Raw genomic sequence first — 19,949 nt, forward strand, 5'->3', positions numbered from 1 at the left:
AAAGGTCATTTTGAACAGAATGATGGCCCACATCAACTAAAATTCAATTTTTGCCAATGAACAGTTCGAATTCCACCATGGACATTCGACTACCCATCAACTTTTACGAGTAACAAATTTGATCCGTTCCAACAAATCTGAAGGCTATTCTACTGGTCTTGCTCTTCTAGACATAGAAAAAGCATTCGACAGTGTTTGGCATGAAGGTTTGATTGTAAAATTAAAAAACTTTAATTTTCCAACACACATTGTTAGAATAATTCAAAGTTATCTGTCAAATCGTACACTTCAGGTTAATTATTAGAACTCCAAATCTGAAAGACTTCCTGTAAGAGCTGGTGTTCCTCAAGGCAGCATTTTGGGACCAATATTATACAATATTTTAACATCTGACTTACCTGAGTTACCTCAGGGATGTCAAAAATCTTTGTTTGCGGATGACACAGGCCTCTCCGCCAAAGGACGAAGCCTGCGTGTCATCTGTAGTCGATTGCAAAAAAGTTTGGATATTTTTTCTTCATACTTGCAAAAATGGAAGATTTCTCCTAATGCTTCCAAAACTCAACTAATAATATTCCCACATAAACCAAAAGCTTTTTATTTGAAACCTTCAAGTAGACATGTTGTCACGATGAGTGGGGTTCCAATAAATTGGTCAGATGAAGTTAAGTATCTAGGGCTTATGCTAGATAAGAATTTAACTTTCAAAAATTGCATTGAGGGCATTCAAGACAATAGCCAAATGTAATAAATATGTAAAATGTCTCTATCCCCTTATTAATAGAAAATCAAAACTTTGTCTTAAAAACAAGCTTTTGTTATTCAAACAAATTTCCAGGCCAGCCGTGTTGTATGCTGTACCAATATGGACTAGCTGTTGTAATACCTGGAAGAAAGCTCTGCAGAGAATTCAAAATAAAATTTGGAAAATGATTCTGAGGCTTCCTCCCTGGTATAGTACCAATGAGTTACATAGAATATCCAATGTTGAAACATTGGAACAAATGTCAAATAAAATTATTAATAATTTCAGGCAAAAATCGTTACAATCTTCTATTGCCACGATTAATGCGTTATATGTTTAGGTTAAGTTAGGTTAAGTATATTCAAAACGTTTTTTTTTCTCTTATAAGCAGGTGAAATCAACTCACCTGTAAAAAATCTGAACTGCTACGGCAAATGAAATGTAATATGTTGTTAACAAAATGTTAATAAAATCATAGATTTGTTTTACCAAATTAGGATGACAGTGTTGTCTAATAACACAGAACACCTAGATATAAGAAATAATGAATGTAATGCTTGAAAAAATACTAATAAAGAAATTAAAAAAAAAACCCTGTCAAAGCATGAGCCAAACGAACATACCTCTTTTGTTTGTTTTGATCGTTTTCTTGTGGAGTAATGTTATCCGTTTGAAATAATCTTCTGTTGTTTTGCAAAGAGAAAAAAAATGAAATATTTGCTTTCATACATTTTTGATGATGCGATATTAAAATGTAGATTTTCCCTGCTGTTTATTAGTGTTGATATACAGCTCGGAGGCCAAGAATGAAAAAAAAGTTTAGCAATGAGGAAGTCATGTCCGTGTTATAATATTACAGGTCGGACTCGATTATCCGGAGACTCGATTATCCGGGGACATGATTATCCGGGATTCGATTGTCCGGAATTTTAGACTCGATTACCCGAAATTTGTTTTTTTTTTTTAAGTTCTTGGTTTTTAATTTTTATGCATAAATCTGAGATAATTTAGTATTGCAACATACAATATGCATGGTTTTGCAGTTTAAAACATATTTAAGAAAAGGAGGGGTTTGTGAAAGTGTTTTTGGTGTATGCTGGTCAATATTTTTTTCTTGTTAAGACCCCTACTGTTCCTAGAAAAAAATTCTGGCTACGCCACCGCATCATATAAAGGAAATAACAAAAAAATATAATATTAAAGTTCTTCTATCAAAGAATTTATTTTTTTTCTTAGTGATTTGATTATCCGGAAGATTTGATTATCCGGAGTGAAAAAAAATGATACTCCGGATAATCGAGTCCGACCTGTATTCTCAACGGTTTCGGGACATTTGGCCGAACGCCGTTTGGCCGAATGCCATTTGGCCGAAAATGGAAACAATAGTGAACTACTGTTAGCATGCATTTGTAATGAATTTCATGGAACAGGTTTATTTCTAAAGAAGAATAAATTATCATTGATTTACAAATATGTAATAAGATCTTCAATGTCACTTCTAAAAACAGTCAGTGGTGGAAGAAGAGCATCCTAAATGTAAGCAACTATTCACTTCTCAACTAGAGGCAATGGCTGCTAGTAAAGTTTTCATGCCTTGCATTTTGACAGTGACTTAAACGGTTTACGACTTATTCGTCCTTCTGCCAAATCGGTTTGCTTCGATCCCTCAAGAGCCGTACTTAGTAAATTATTTCATAGTTCTAGCAACCACATTAACATGCAGCTTTTGCTAACACAAAATTATGGCTTATTCTGAGTGAGTATACACCGAGTCGTCCTGTTTACTGCTTCGCGCAAGCAACGGTGCAGAGTTCAATTCACACAACGCTATCTTAATTTTGAAAGAAAGTGACGTCGCCATTAACCCTTAAGCTGTTTTGAATATGACTGTTTATGAATGAATTCCAATAATTAAGAGAAATACTTTTCTATTGAAAGCTTTGCCTCTGGTCAAAAAAGGTATGATCTCTTATGAAAATATAAGCAAGTGTAATGCAAATCATCATTATATCAGTATAACTACAAAGAACTAACAACTACCGAAAAGCCAAACATTACATATAATTTGCAATTGGATTAGATGGACAAATTGATGTGAAGATTTGCGAAAAAGTTACACGTCTTCTCAGTGAGAATCGAACTCACGACTCCCCGATCTCTAGTTGGGGCGCGTTACCACTACGCCATGAGAGGACTCAAGAACGCAGAAGTTAACCTGAATTCGATTTCAGCTCAATAATCACGTGGTCCTTTTTCGCAAAGTGCACCTCTTTCAGAAGAATTAGATGCCCATCCAAACACAACGCTATCTATATATATCCTCTCATGGCGTAGTGGTAACGCGCCCCAACTAGAGATCGGGGAGTCGTCAGTTCGATTCTCACTGAGAAGACGTGTAACTTTTTCGCAAATCTTCACATCAATTTGTCCATCTAATCCAATTGCAAATTATATATAATGTTTTGCTTTTCGGTAGTTGTTAAACTTCCACTCGGCTGGTTGGCCGTAAACCACGATTCATAATTAAAAACAAGTATACAAAGAACTGCCGATCATTTAAAGAAGGTAAAATTCTCAATTAAAATATAAGCAAAAAACATCAATAAGTATGAGAAATATTTTTCTCTACAAAAAACCGCCTATTTTCAAAAGGAGGAAAAACATTATATGAAAACATAAGCATGTGTAATGCATATTATCGTCATATCGGTATAATCAAAAAGAACTGCCGATGGATTAAAGATGGTAAAATTTTTAATTAATATATAAGCGAAATTATTGCCAAAAGTAATGATACCAGTAGAACTCGAAAGAATAGCCTATGTTCTAAAGAAGGAAAAAAATCTGATTAAATAAATAAAATCACTTTATACTTTAGCACACCGTTGGTAACCAAGAGACGAACCAATAATCAGCTTACAGTCTTTACGCGATGTGTGGAGTTCCCAACTTCATCCTGAATTAAAGAGTCCATTATATCCTTTTCAACAAATATGACGTCCCATCCCATCACAGTTATTGGACCACTCTTTTGAATTCTACACATAAGTATTGTAGCAATTAGATTGTTTGTTCATAATTTATTTATTTTTATTTTATTTATTTATTTTATTTATTTACTTGTTCATATCAATGTAGCATAAGGAAAATTCCTTTTAAAGCGCTACAATTAGCTATTTTTGAAGGAATAAATTTAACTTAATATTATGTTTCTGATACTCCGTAGTTATTAATTTTGTTGATTCCCCCTGTTGAACCATTTGACGCATTCTTGCTGGAAGCTTTTGAAAGTATTTAAGTTTTTGGTTTCATTTGGTAATTGATTCCAGAATACTATGCCTCTTACAAATAAGGTATTCGCAAAGTGTGCTGTATTATATCGCGGTATTATAAAGTTTCTAGTGCGATAGCTTTGGAAAGGGTTTAAGTTTCGTACAAGTATGAAGGTGTTGCAAATCGAATAATCTTGAACAAAGTTAGACATGATCGCATTTTGAAAAAATCATAAAATGGACATCCAATCAACTTGGGATGAAAACGTGACACATGAGAAAATCTTGACAAATTATAAACATAACGTACACAACAATTTAATGCTATTCTGAGTCTGTCTATAGCTCTGGCAGAAGCATTTATAAGTAATACATCACCGTACATGAAATGCGGAAGCAGCAATGATTTGAAAAGTTGTAATTTTACTGAAGTTGGTAACATATTTGATGAAATTCTCAACAATCTCAATCCGCTATAAATTTTGCTGCACATATTATTGACGTGACTGTCCCATTCAAGATTATTTTGAATTATGAAACCTAGATTTGATGCCTTATTAACGTACTCCAAAAGATCATTGCCTAGACGGAACAATGGCAAGGAGTAGTTATGAGTGCTTCTTGAAATAAACATCACTTTTGTTTTAGAAGCGTTGATTTGCAAAAGATTTTCATCCGCCCAACGTATGATGCGAGACAAGTCATCATTAATTAGCTGATACATAAGTGACAAATCAACTTCATCTAGAGCCAGATAGAGTTGCACATCATCGGCGAACATGTGGATCTTACAATGTTTTAGAACGTTAGGTAAATCATTGATGAAGCAAGAAAATAAAAGAGGCCCAAGGATTGAGCCTTGCGGTACTCCAGACAAAATAGAACAGGTCTTGGAAAAGGCTCCACCAGCAAAAACTGATTGACTTCGATTTGATAAATATGATTGCATAAGATTTACTGCTGGTCTAGAGAATAAAAAATCATAGGATAGTTTTTTTAAAAGCTTGGTACGTAAACCCTATCGAATGCTTTAGAAAAGTCTAAAAGGAAAAGAAATGCTCCACCTTTTCTATCGATAACTGAAAGAATGTCATTGTGTACTTTTAGAAAAGCGGATGTTGTACTGTGACCACGTCGAAACCCTGACTGGAAAGTATGCATGAGGTCAAAGTTTTCAATATGCTCTTGAATTTGATATTTCAAAATCCGCTCAAAGACTTAATAATTCGGCCAAACGGCATTCGGCCAAACGACCCGTTCGGACAGATGGCATTCGGCCAGATGGCGTTCGGCCAAACGGCATTCGGCCAAATGGCCGGACACCTTCTCAACACTGAGTAAACTTAGCACTGCTGGTCTGTTGCCAAATTATTCCGCTAATCTCTCATAGAAAGGATCTCTAGAAAGGACTAATGTTTTTACAGCTGAGTTGAGTCGTTTTGATTCATAATTTTAAAGATAGTAGAAGGTTAGTTTATACTATTCCAGGGGTATCACTCGAGTCATAAACATCCTTTACATAAGATAACATGTCATTTTTAAAGTAAGCGTTTGCGAATGTTTGTTCCATTATAATCGTTACCCACTTATTCACATTGTTTCAATCATCGTAAGATAAACTTGAGCTTACCTTCCTTATTGGATCCATAAATGAAATATATTTGTTTATTGGAATACCGTTAAACGGGGTAACTTTGATAGTTGTTTCGTAGAAAATCTAAGTATTTCTGCATTTTGCATTTAGGACTTTTATTTTATATTTGTGGTCCCGGAAAACTTTGGCTTGTCATGAAAAACATCATGAAGTAAAAAATGATCGATTAGTTTTCTTAGTTTTCAATTGTATGAAAATGTATCGCTCCATACTAAATGAATCGTTATGCAATCTTCAACTGCAACCTATATCTGAGATACCAGTACTTGTTTAAAAAATATTAAAAAAAAAAATCATTCAAATTGAGTGCAGAATTATTCAGATTTTCTTCAAAAAATAAACTATCAAAGTTACCCCGTTTTACGTTACTTGCACTGTGATACTACACTCTACTCGCTTATTGCACTAAACTTATTATTAAAAAAGATTCCAATTACAAACGAGCGAGCTCGATAGCAACAACCTGTATGAAGAATTTTCAACTACTTACTCTGCTGAAAGTAATTTGCTATGAATTCAATGTGCCTTCGTTCGATGTGTACATGTATCTACTGATGAGAGCAGTTTATTAGTTGTTGGCGTTTGCTGATACATCAGAGAGTTGGGGCATTTCGCATCTTATGACTCCTACGGAAGGCTACGAAGGATGAAAAGCGTGCCCTCACGTGTCACCGTTCCTATCAGATACCGTAACGGAACTTTCCATTGTAGCCTTGGTGACTATGTAAAGAACAGTCATCGTATAATATTGGTGGCAAAAAACTCTCGAATGGTGGAGAACATGCCTCCGAGAGCCGACCTTCAGATACCTGACCGTTGCGATATGAACAATATTGCCATAACTCTAGATCAAAATCACTGATAAAATGTAACGACATTATGATTTGTTATTTAACAATTACCTACACACATAGCATCGTGCTGCGTGCTGGAAAAATGCGTATATGTTTCCAGTTCACAAAAAGGGAGACAGGAAGAATATTGAAAATTATCGTGGAATATCATCACTGTGTGCTGTTTCCAAACTCTTCGAGCTGGTCATAGTAGACCGACTATTCTTTCACTGCAAGCAATTTATCAGCCCTAATCAGCATGGATTCTTTTCCGGACGATCAACCGCCTCTAATCTATTATGTCTCACCACATACGTGGCTGAAAGCATGCGCCTAAGATCACAAACAGATGTTCTATATTTGGACCTAACTGCAGCATTCGACAAAATCAATCATGAAATCGCGGTAGCGAAGCTCGAAAGGTTTGGTGTTCACGATGCACTTATAAGCTGCTTTAAGTCCATTATCTTAATGGGCGTTGTTCACAAGTCGTCATTGGTGAGTCTAAATCAGCATATTTTCCGATTTCATCCGGTATTCCACAAGGCAGTCATCTTGGACCGTTGATATTCCTGTTGTATTTCAATGACGTCAAAACCGTTCTTGATGGACCAAAACTTTCTTTCGCTGATGACTTCAAGCTGTATTTTAAAATCAATTCTGACGCCGATGCCTGGTTTTTGCAACAGCAGTTAGACGCTTTCGCTCAATGGTGTCACAGTAATCGTATGACCGTAAACCCAGAGAAATGCTCGATTATCACCTTTTCCCGTTTGAAAAACCCGAAATTGTACAACTACACCTTCTCTGGCGTCATTCTGAAATAGTTGATCGAATCAAGGATCTTGGAGTGATACTTGACTGTCAGCTGACTTTTAGACATCACTTGTCGTACATGTTGCACAAAGCTTCAGCATCCCTTGGATTGTTGGATTTATTTTTCGAGTGACCAAGACGTTCACTGACATTCACTGTTTGAAGGCGCTCTACTGTGCGTTGGTTCGTTCAATTTTGGAGTATTGCTCAACTATATGGAGTCCATACTATCAAAATGGAGCTGAAAGGATAAAGTCTGTCCAAAGACGTTTCGTTCGATTCGCTTTTCGCCGGTTGCCGTGGCGCGGCCCATTTCACCTCCCGAGCTATGAAAGCCGATGTCGCCTAATTGGCTTAGACACGCAGAGATGTTGCCAAGTTCTGGTTGCTGACGTTTTGCAGGGCCGAGTCGATTGCTCGGATATCCTACAGCAGGTTAATTTATACGTACGACCAAGAGCTTTGCGTATCACCTCAATGCTTCGGCTGCAAACCCAACGCACCAATTACGGAGTTAACTGCGCCATAACCGGTCTACAAAGGACGTTCAACAGAGTAGATGCATAATTCGATTTTAACGTGTCACGTGACGTGCTTCGTGGTAGATTTTCTACTGTTTTCAGATAGTTTTTAAGTGTTGTGACTTTTAAATATTTTTTGTTTGTAGTCTGTGTATTATAACCAATAATTAATAACCATCATTAGGGCTCAATAGCCTGTTGATGAAGATGAAATAAAGTAACAAATACCTACACACATAACATCGTATAGCCCTTTTCTTCTTCTTCTGCTTCTTGGAATTACGTCTTCACTGGGACAGAGTCTGCTTCTCAGTTTAGTATTTTTATGAACACTTTCACAGTTACAGCTTTGTTTACCAAATTTGCCATGTTTGCATTCGTATATCGTGTGGCATGTACGATGATACTCTGTCCAGGAAAGTCAAGGAAATTTACATTAGGAAAAGATCCTGAACTAACCGAAAATCGAGCCCCGACATCTTCAACATGGCTTTAATTTGTAGCCATGGACGTTACCACTATTCTAAGAAAGTCTTCAATATCGTAAAGCTCTGACAAGCACAAATTAAAAATCAACGAGCAGGAACAACGGATGTAGGAATGTTACATCTAATGAAAGTCTACGTTGATCTTTTGTTATTTCCATATATCATTTTTTAGGGATTAATTTTCAATTTCTATTTTCATAGACCACTATTGTCAGTGATGATATCGGGATGAGAATGATATTGACGTCAAACAAAGCCAAAGCATCGCTCTATGAAAATTAAATTCACACTCCTGGATCAAAAGCGTTGTAAACCTGAATAATTTTCTGCGTCATATAATAACCATATGGTCATCTAACTGCGACATGGCCAGGACGCATAGACCACCATCACAATATCGTTGACAATGAATCGGAAACAAACCGAACCATAACTAATAAAACGTGATATGAACATCTGCACCATTGATCGAAATCACAGATTTGGTACGTGTTGCGCATGTTACTGCTGGGTCACAGTACGAAAAGCCCGGTCTGTGAAATACTTAAAAATTGATTATTATTTTCCATGCTGGACATCTTCAAGTGAATACCGGGTACCCCCGTTGATTTGACCACATTTAATTTGAACACTGTTTAATTTGTACCCCGCTGCGGTATATGTTGGACAGGACTGCTATCCCAAAACTGCATACAGTCAACTTTCGTTCGTTGCCTAAAGGTGTAACGCACAAATTGCCAAAAAATCGCCGCAACCAAGAAATTTCGTTTTTGGTGGGGTCTCACGAGACGTTATCGCCTCATATAATATCGACATGAAAAAAACTTGATTTTGAAAAACAATACTTCAAAATAGGATTTAAAAAAAAAAACAATGCTGTCAAATCCTTCAGAAATTTCTTAAGGATTCTCTAAAATTTACACCTGCAATGGATCAGCGGTTTTCATATCGTGCTCCGTAACGGTTTTGTAAATCTGTATCAATGACTTGAAATATCTCAACTTTTAGCTTTAAATATTACTTTACCTTTAAATATACTTGAAATATACTAAGCCAAGTCATATCTAGAATTTACAGGAGTATAAACATAAAGAACAAAAGCATCGTTCAATTAGTGACTCGTTTGTTGCTATCAATCAATATAATTTTCAATGGGAACAACGTTTGGTTGTGTAGATTCGTGCACTGATAAATATATAGGTGGTTTTAATTTGCCTCCACCATATGATGTTTTCGACGTTATGGTGGATGATAAAACACAGTTTTTGAGAGTCTCATACATAGGGGGCTGGATCCTATTCTTGGCACTTATGATTCACTTCGCAAGTGGAGTTTATTGAAAGCTAGTGAGCTCATATTTGTGCTTCTTATTGCAAGGTTTCAGACAATTCGGCCGAGAAAAACCCCCCATGCCAAAATTAACCATGGAAGTGCTCAAGTCACTGCACACTACGGTGTCAAAATCTCGATTATTGGCAAACTTTTTTTGTTCCTTAATTAATATTAATGAAAATATTAAATGAAAATGTTGAGCATTAGAGCTAAAACTTCGTAATTGAAAGGTTAAAAATATGTTGTCGGTGATAATTTTCTGATACATTTTGTATGTGATAGTTTTAGATGAGTTCAGTATAGAAATCAACCCTTTGAAGTTTAAGTAAACCAATTTTTACCGATAGATTTAAAACTTTCAGGGTTTCAAAGTTTTGTTTGGATGTTTATTCTGGTCAACAATCTGAGGTGCATAATCGAAATTTTGAGACCTTTTTTTCAAGTACCGTAAAACGGGGTATCTTTGATAATGCGGGTAACTTTGATAGTGCGTAACCCACCACATACTAAACGAAATATCATAATTTCTGTTGATCGGTTAAGCAAAACGAATGCAAAACTGAAGAATATTAGTATGACACTCCATATAAAAGTTGTTTTCATTTGAATCGAGACCATTTGAGGCTTTTTACACAAATATTAAAAATTGACACAATTTTTGCATTTTTGAAACGCTTACAAACAATCTGTTCTACGACCACTATTTGATGTACTTTTGAATAGTTGGCCACTTATATTTGGCAGCCTAGTTATTAAAGAACTTGAATACGGTCTCAAATCTCTTAGCGAAAAGCATTTTCACAAACTGGGACCATTTTTGTAATCTAAGTCAGAAATTTCCATATAACGTTAAACGCCTATAGGTATGCAATGCCCTACAAATGTTCGTAATTCATTCAATTTTGTTCGATGCATACTCCATTATCAAAGTTACCCCAAAACAGAAAACCGACTTTCGATTATATGAAAAATTATATATCCATTCAAAATAAATCTTTTGGCAATCTATCAACAGCAATCGATAGGTAGGATGCCAGTACTTGTTTTAAAAATATAAATTATAATTCTTTGAAACAGCGTGCATAAATATTCAAGTTTTCTTCGAAAAAACTATCAAAGTTACCCCGTTTTACGGTAGTTCGTTTATATGAGGCTCAATCGCGTTTAACGCTTCACGGAGCCGAAATTCATTTTTGTATTATTTACAATGTATTGACTTTTCAATGAGTATGCTTCCGAAAGCCCAAGCAAGCGAGTTCAGTTTGTGCGTCGGCGGAATGATTTTTTTTTTCTCAGGCAGTGTTTTGGAAAGCCCAAGCAAGACGGTTCGTTTACGGGACGCCGAGAAGTTTCGCTGTTCGCGCTGTGTGAGTGCGAAAATATATTCGTGTTCAGTCGAGGACGGACTGGTGAGCTCGTTTCATGCTTATGACAAAACATTTTTTTTTTCAAGAAAGCATTATTTTTATGTAATATTCAAACAAACTTTGTATGGTTCGTCATTACAAGTGTCGGCATCAAGATACATATTTTTTTTCTGTTCGGGCTCACTGCAACGACATCTCCCATTCGATAAATGCTAGGCGCACTCAGCTATAGCAGCAGCGCTGCTGTGTGCATTCAATTTACCTCTTTCTGCCCAGCTAGCAGCAAGCAGCCCAATTGCTTTCATGCTGTTGCTTTGGGCTGTCGGCGCACTGTATCAGTATAACAATGCTACATGTAACGCGAATATTTGCTAACTCTCGCATATATAAGAGGCACCGTTCACTGTTCACCGTAGAGTATCCCTCACCGAGCAGGAGCACTGCCTCTCGGTGTTGGGCAATAAATCAGTTAGCGTGAGAGTTTGTTCGTTATTTCGTCTGCCCCTCCGGGACCAAATAAATTACACAACGTAGGGACGAAAAATTTTCTCTTTTTGACATAACTAAAAATATCTTTTGAATTGTTCGACATTATGAATATTGACGTATTTTAAAAAGAAAACTTCTACTTTCTACCAAAATCTTTTCATCTCGAGACAAAAATGCAGTACTGTGCATTTTATTACTCATATGTAATTTTCAAACAAACTATGTATGGTTCGTCACTACAAGTGTCGGCATAATTCCTTTTTCATATAACTTCAAAAAAATCTTTGGAATGGTTCAACACTGCAGATGTTGACGTATTTTTTAAATCTTCTACCAAAAACTTACAATCCAATACAAAAAAAATACTAACTAACTAGCTTTAAGTATAAGTCGTATTTCCCCCCCTTGTCCATGGATCGCATCACCGACCAAAGGTGACTCCCAGATCTTTTCCTCCTTCACTAATAAACACCCTTCCCGTGGTGATTGTGGAGATGCAGATGTATTCTCGGTCTCTAGAAGCAACAATCATTACACCCTAACATTCCTTTCCCATCCCAACTGACTGTAAGGACTTGGCCGGCGCCGTTATTGATCAATAATATTAGATCTGATAATTGCACTTCGAGAGTAAGCGGAAACTCCCATCCCTTATTCATTTGTATCGTAGTGCATTTCTTACCAGTTCCGATCAATCACGGAGTAGCAACAATTGACATGTACAGTCAGTCTATGCTATGCTTTACAATGCATTGACTTTTCAGTACCAAAATAAGTTCGGGGTGGAGCCAGGGTAGTGGTGGCAACTCGAGGTTAGTGGTCACAATTTTAAAGGAAGGACATGGTAAGGATTGGGCTTAGGAATCACTGCAACTCATGTCAATTTTGGCATAGAAAGCCTTCAGTTAATAACTGTGGAAGTGCTCATAAGAACACTAAGCTGAGAAGCAGGCCCTGTCCCAGTGAGGACGTTAATTACAAGAAGAAGAAGATTCGTCTGCCGGATGGCCAGGATCCTCAATCCAACACAAAAAGGACAACACACACAAAAAAAACTGGGGTGAGTCAAGCCACGAATTTCAAAATACCTTACGAAAACCTAATAGCGCTTCATTTTGATGCCCAATTGTCATAATTTAACATTGAAATAAATAAAGTTTGCTCAATAAAAAACAAAACATTTTTTTAGATAAGATTTTATGGGCCCAAAAACAAAGGGGTGTAAGAGACATTTTGATTGGTTTTGAGTAAAGTAAACTGAAGAATTCCCTGAATGATATTCAATAGCCTAAGAGATGAATTTTCAACATTATATTAATGTTGAGCACCTACGATACATGGTAGGTATCAAGTCATATTCGATTCAATAAGGTGTGACTCCTTCTTATCCACTAATGAATCGGAGTTTTCAAACTTAGCATGGTCTGTTGGACAAGATTGACCCATCCTTCAACAATCGAGTGTTGCTCTGGCCACGTCCTAGCAACAATTGGAATTTGTGATTAGTTGAATACATAATTAAGAGAGTTGCGCCTTTTTCTCATATAACACGGCATCAAAGCATTTTCTATGTGAATTTGATAGACATAGGGGCTGTCCATTAATTAAGTAAGATAGTTTTGGCGGATTTCGAAACCACCACCGCCCAGTATGGTATGATTTTTTGTATGAAAATATAAAATAATTTGTATCCCACGTAAGATATATCCAACCTCCTCACTCCCCCCCTTTACCCCTTACGTGATTAACGGATGTTCAATTCTATTTTATAAGGGATGCACTTGGGAATGAACTGAATAATGTTTGGGAAACGGCAAGAGATATGATCGAGTTTATTTTATTTTTGATAAGATTGCCGACCCCGTCATATTTTGGACATTATTTTCTATCTCTTAAACTCGATAGCATTGCTCCAATTATAGCAAACAGCCATTGATTACATCCTATTCCAAGGGGTAGGGGAAAAGACCCAGCAAAACTAAGTATTCTATAGAAAATTTTGGAATCACCATATAATAAGTTTGCATCGAGGAAGAGGGTAAAGGGCCCAAATGGCTGACAAAATGAGAAACTGTTAATACTGGACGTCTTCACGTCACGCACGTTACCTTCCCAAATATGCTGGGTTTCTTGATCTTTGAGCAGACATGAAAAATTTTACAAAAAAAGTTTCACACCAACAAGTTCTAATTTGATGATGCTTGTTCTAGAGTTTGTACACTTTTGCGTTTTTGATGAACTTCTATATAAATAAAAATGGAATGGTGTTTGAAGTAAACGAAATGGCTTAAGAACGGGCTAATATTTGTATGGGAGATTGCTTGCCATTTTTCAGCAGCCTACTTGCAGCAAAATGAAGTTCAACGGGACCACTAGTATTTAATATTATTTTTACTAAAACAAAACTAGAACTTCAAGTTAGTTTATTGCCAGTCTATTCGTGATCTAACGTAAAGCTAAAAGACGATGTTGGCGATTAGTGCATTCCAGTCGAAGTTAGTAGTAATAACTTTAGAAGAAAGATCACCACAATTATTTTACTGATAAGATTTTGGAAATTTAAAGCACAGGAAACCGTAAATATTCATTTTAGTTTGCAAAGCTTTCGCAACATTAAATTTTAATCGACAATCTACACACTTAAACGGATTCGCCGAGAACGCAACAGCTGATATCTCGGTAATAATTTGACGATTCTTGGTAAAACTTTTACCGATATCTCGGTAAACGTTTACCGAATCTTGGTGGGTTGCCGAAATCTCCGTAAAATAAGTACCGAGATTCGGCATTGAAAATTACCGAGTTCTCAGCTGTTGAGTTCTCGGCGAAACGTTTTACTGAGGTCGGCAAAATAATTTAAGTGTGTAGTGTGGCCAAAAATGCAAAAAATGTACCATGGCAAAAAGCTCTCAGTTGACAACTGTGGAAGTGTCTATAAGAACACTAAGCTGAGAAGAAGGCTCTTTCTCAGTTGGGATATAATAAACCAATGATCAGCTTGACCCACTTCCTTGTAGTTATTTTTACAAATATGACGCACCTTATGATGTAAAGGACATTTATGTGATTATCGTGTTAATATTCTATATTAAATTTATTCTAACCAGGAACTTACCAGGAAAACTAAAACTATTAATGAATTATTACAAAATCATATTGATTCATAGGTGTATAAAATCAATTTTTATTACGAACCTATAAGTATGAATAATCTCACAGCTCCTTAACATCAATACTGTGCATTTATATGATAAAAATGTGTATTGTCCTTAAAAAACTGCAATTTTCTTTTCAAATTTGTAAAATGTTTTGTCTAAGGAAATTATTCCGTTTTTGTCAACTGAAAATTACCGGTCGTGTTGATAAAAACGGAACATACCTGTAGTTGCAACCATGTTTAGTGAATAAACGAAAGAAGACAAGACCTTCTAAGAGGTTTTTTTTCTTGGACACTGTCCAAGAAGGATTACCACCGCTAGCTTTCGCCAACGGGTCCAACGAAAATTCTAAGGCACGGGTCCTAACAAGGATCGTAAAGGGATCAATAGGAGGAAAAAATAGCACTGAAAAGTACTGTTTTAGTAGCACTGAAAAACACCTTTTTTATTTTAGCACTGAAAAGTACTGTTGTTTTAGCACTAAGAAGTACAGTTTTACTGCTATGGGTAGTTTTTAAAAACTTACAAGAGCAGAAAGAATTCGTGTACCCACAGCACGAAGGTACGATGTGCACTGAGCTTACCAATAGATATGTTGTAAGTTTGGAACATGGAATCAACCTGTATTAGTGACTAATTTTACACTCATATGAATGAGACTCAAAATGACAGAATGTAGACAGAATTGCCCATTGAGTGAACGAGATCTGTTACGTTTAGTGTTCTTGCCCGGCTAAGCAAATCAGATGGCTAGTGAGGTGCTCGGGCAGTCAATGTGGCGCGCTCTATCATAAAACGTATAAAATATTCATGGCATTTGACATATATTGCTACATATAAAGATTTTTGCTCTTATGTTTACTTAAGACTAATGGCACCTTGCTGCATTCGATGCTCTGCTGCTGCTGGACGGGGCCCCGTGATGATGACGCCGCTTCTGTGCGAACATGCAATCGCCTATGCTTCGAAGGCGCGATCACTCAGATCGCCAATATCGTTCAATGGCTTGACTTTCGATGTCCCAATTCGTGGGATGCTCTACCCTGACATCAGCACGCATCCCCAAGCATCCCCAAGCATCAGCACGCTTGACTGTGGCACTCGTCCTAAGTCGGGCTTCTACTACACTCGGCCGAGCCACACACCGCGCGTCGTTTTCTCCTGGCCAACACTACACACCGGTGCACTTGTCATCGTCTGATGTAGGGCACGATGAGATCTTCTGTCGCTCTGTGAGCGGAGGCTCCTTCTAGATTACAGCCTACCGATGGACGGCTTGTCCCGAATGGTGATCACACGGGCAGTGGCCCGTTGGCCTGTCAGATCGAGCTGAGAAGGTTTTCGGCACAACGCAGTAGCCAGTTGATTTGGGTACTCTGGTTGGGCGTCGATTGACCTCGTTGAATTTTGATCTTTAACGGCCAAGATGTTGATCGTTTTGGCCGGATTTCTCCTTCAGCTGAGTCAATCGGCTTCAAGTTCACCGATCTTAGCTTTTCCAGTACCACCTACAAGACGCGGGCTCACGGAGGACGGAATTTTTTGTGCAACCTTTCGGTGGCTCACACCTTTCTGCCGATTAGTTTTCTACCACGGAAGTGGTTCGCTTTGTGTGTGAGTGTGGCAGTGGCGGTGTTGTTTTCAAGAAAACTTGAATAAGCTCTCTTGTTTTCAAGAAGTATTCGGTCAGTTTGCCCATGCAGGAGTATTTTTATGCACGGAAATTAAGTGAGCGGCAAATCCAGTACTTTGTCGATGTGATCTGTAACACCTGCTATTCAACTATCATTGTATTCATTTTTAAGTAACATTTTCTAGAAAAGCCCCAACCCCGAGTCTGTGGGCAGACCCATCTATTCCCTCCCTCATTGCCGTATCTGAATGTTTCCGAGTTATCAAAGTAATGTAATTGGCCCCACAGGCTTATATTAGTTTTCTCTTTTGCGTTTTACCTCTAAAGCGACCAGTTCTGCCCCAAAGTGACCAGGCTTCCAAAACACGGACCATTCTGTCAGATCTCGTGCATATTGAACGAAATGCATTTCACATTGAACATGCAATCACATTTTGTATCCTGCGTTCATGTCACGCCTGATAGTTGATTGCAAATAGTTCTCGATGGCGTAAACGTCTGGATGGTTCATAAAAGTTTAATTTAGATAATAATTCTGGTGAATCAACTTTATGGGATACAATATCGTTTATAAATGAGATCATTGCATACCGTGGTGAATCAAAATCCGGACGGTATCAATATCCGGACACTCTGATAATATTAATCAATTAAAGGCAAAGTTGATATGTTAACATGTTAAATTTTATATTCTAGCCTTTGCTTTGAACAATGCTGATTATTTGACACATATCTGTTATCTAGTTACCATTTGCAATTAATTAAAAATAACAAAACAAAAAAGTTGCTCGGGTTGAACGTCATTTCTTTGCGGTTCAAGTGATTTTGTTGATAGCGTCGACGAACGCACTCACAACGTTTGGCTATGAAATTATACTGTCCATGTAGTGATTTTGAAATAATTGTGCCCCGAAGAAGTTGCTCAAGAGATTAGTGACAAGATATTACAGAAATATGGATTAAACAAGCGTTTGAAACAGTGAAAAGATCAACAAAAAGATGCTGTCCGGAATTGGAGCCAAGTGTTTTGAACCCGGACAGTAAAACCAAATGTTATATTCATAAAGCGTAAGAACATAACTCACCAGTAAAACCGGAGGAAATCTTACAAAGGAATCAATATATGTAGGATTAGTGATGAAAAATATACAGAGCGTTGTGTTATGCAGAAAAATTGAATCAATAAGTGGTTGTTCCAGTTGAAACCACAGTCGTCTCAGTCCAGGTAATTAAACAACACATTTGCTCACATATTAATGTGTTTTAACCATAAAGAAACCATTGCATTGCTCAAGTTTGTAAGAGCGTGATAAATTCGGATGTTTTAAAAAGTTTCACATTTTATGCTTAATTAATTGTATGTTAATACATAGCTGTCCGGATTTTGATTCAAAAGTGTCCGGATTTATAGACATGATTTACTGCTGGTGTCCGGATTTAAAGACAAGAAACCCTTCATTGTTTTAATGATTTTTATGGTAAAATCTTCAATTTTATAGGAAAATTGATCATTTTCGCTTAGATTAAACATGGAAGTATTCGTTGCCTAAAAACTCTTTGATATTTTTTGAATAAAACCTATCCAAAACAGATTTTGAACATTCGTGACAACTTAAGTGTCCGGTTATTGATGCATCACGGTATTCATGACGCTCTCTTAGTGTTTTAATATCAATCAACATACATCTAGCTTTGAAAGATGGTAATGGAAATTCTGTCCAACCTAGTTTGCGAAGAGCATATAATAAAAATTGTTTTTGCTCCGACTCTAGACCTTTCATTATGTACTGTTGAAAAAGGTGACCAAATTATGCTGCAATATTCAAGTATTGATCTAACATAGGCAATAAACAATGTTTTTATTGTGTACGGATCATTGAAGTTATAAGCGAAGCGTTTAATGAAGCCAAACATATTATTAGCTTTATTTATCATAGTGTTATAGTGATCAATGAAAGTAAGTTTTGAGAGTTAGTGTATGGGAACTAAATGCTCAATTATTTTGAACAAATAGATTTCACGCAATGCTTCCATGTTGAAACGCGGCACGTCTGGTCACTTTACTCGAATAAATAAACTACTATTCAATAGAACAGAAATTATCAATTTTACCAGCACTCACTTTGCACTTACAGCAACTGTTGGCACTCAACTGAGGGGGGATGATGGCAAACGATCTAACTCTACTCCCCGCTCTCAACTCCAAGCCTATGTCATAATGTCGACAATTTGCATTTATCGCGAACCACCGCACTCTCATTCGCATTCAAATTTGTGTATTTAGCGACAAAAAATGATCGATTGTTTGCTCATTCCTGCCATGAATAGATCTTTGGTAAAATGTTCATGCAAGTTTAATATTTTCTCAAACATATTGGTAAAGCCAAGCATTAGAAAGAAATAAATTTATAAACATTTGTATTGCAAATTGCTCTACAGACACAGACAAACAGGTATAATACAAAGTCGATATAAAAATATGGTATATCGTTAACCGGCCACTTCCAGCCGGTTTTTTTATTCTATACCAATTGTAACTGTGCTGAAAATGGCTCTACAATTTTGCTCTTGAATTCCAACAATATCTATGATAACTCGTGGATTGCCGTACTATTACCCATTACTAGCCTTTTTAACTTTCGGTCATAGCGAATCTCAACACATGCGTTAAATCATTTCATCGTATCCTATTAACTTCATTCTCGCTTGTTTTTCTCTCATTCCAGTGCTCGTGCCGGCATCTTCATCATCGCAGGTAATTTTTCTTCATCGGAAATTGAATAACAGAACGCTTTGATGCTACGAACGAAACGTGCTCCGTTTTCAGAAGTCCTCATAGATACTCTCAAGGTGCCACAGGCGACAAGACAAAACACTCGAAGATCTCTCAATCGTTAAGTAGGATTAAATTATTTTCTTGTCGTGTGGTTTCTGGCGCAATGAAGCCCATCCTAGGGAGAATTTTCGCGACTTATTACATCATTCATGCACACTCAAAGAGAAACAGAGCAGCTGCTCATTGCACGCTAAAATTGATCTGTGTAATCGGTGAGCTTTTTCCAGTAGTTAATAAGTAAGAGGAGTCCCATATTTTGCCAAATCTGGCATATTTATTTATTTATTTATTTGGCTTTACATCAATTATCTTGATAAAACCTCGTCAACAACATTTCGCCAATTCAGTTCGTGGCCGCTTTTCTCCATCCTCGACTGCGACCCACGCTCTCCAGGTCCTGGTGCACCTGGCCAATCCACCTAGCTCGCTGCGCCCCACGTCTGCTTGTTCCGACCGGATTTATAGCGAACACCATCTTTACAGGGTTGTTGTCCGGCATTCTTGCAACATGCCCTGCCCAGCGTATCCTTCCAGCTTTAAATACCTTCACGATACTGGGTTCGCCGTAGAGTTGAGCGAGCTCGTGGTTCATCCTTCGCCGCCACACGCCGTTCTCCTGCACGCCGCTGAAGATCGTCCTTAGCACTCGGCGTTCAAAAACCCCAAGAGCTTGCAAGTCCTCCTCGAGCATAGTTCACGTCTCATGCCCATAGAGAACTACCGGTCTTATACGCGTTTTGTACATCGTGCATTTGGTGCGGGGGTGAATCTTTCTTTACCGCAGTTTCTTCTGGAGCCCATAGTA

General features: G+C 37.2%; 1 protein-coding gene across 19 annotated transcripts in view; it reads left to right on the top strand.

Moving 5' to 3' along the window:
• Positions 1-19,949, top strand: part of LOC5566523 (tyrosine-protein kinase receptor torso) — a 429,787-nt gene that overhangs the window by 300,597 nt on the left and 109,241 nt on the right. For all 19 annotated transcript variants that reach the window (XM_021845429.1, XM_021845427.1, XM_021845431.1 and 16 more), the window contains one exon: positions 19,035-19,063. In XM_021845429.1, the coding sequence (XP_021701121.1) occupies positions 19,035-19,063 (29 nt within the window). The remainder of the gene's footprint in view (positions 1-19,034; positions 19,064-19,949) is intronic.

This window comes from Aedes aegypti, chromosome 2 (assembly GCF_002204515.2).
Source record: "Aedes aegypti strain LVP_AGWG chromosome 2, AaegL5.0 Primary Assembly, whole genome shotgun sequence".
NCBI lineage: Eukaryota > Metazoa > Arthropoda > Insecta > Diptera > Culicidae > Aedes > Aedes aegypti.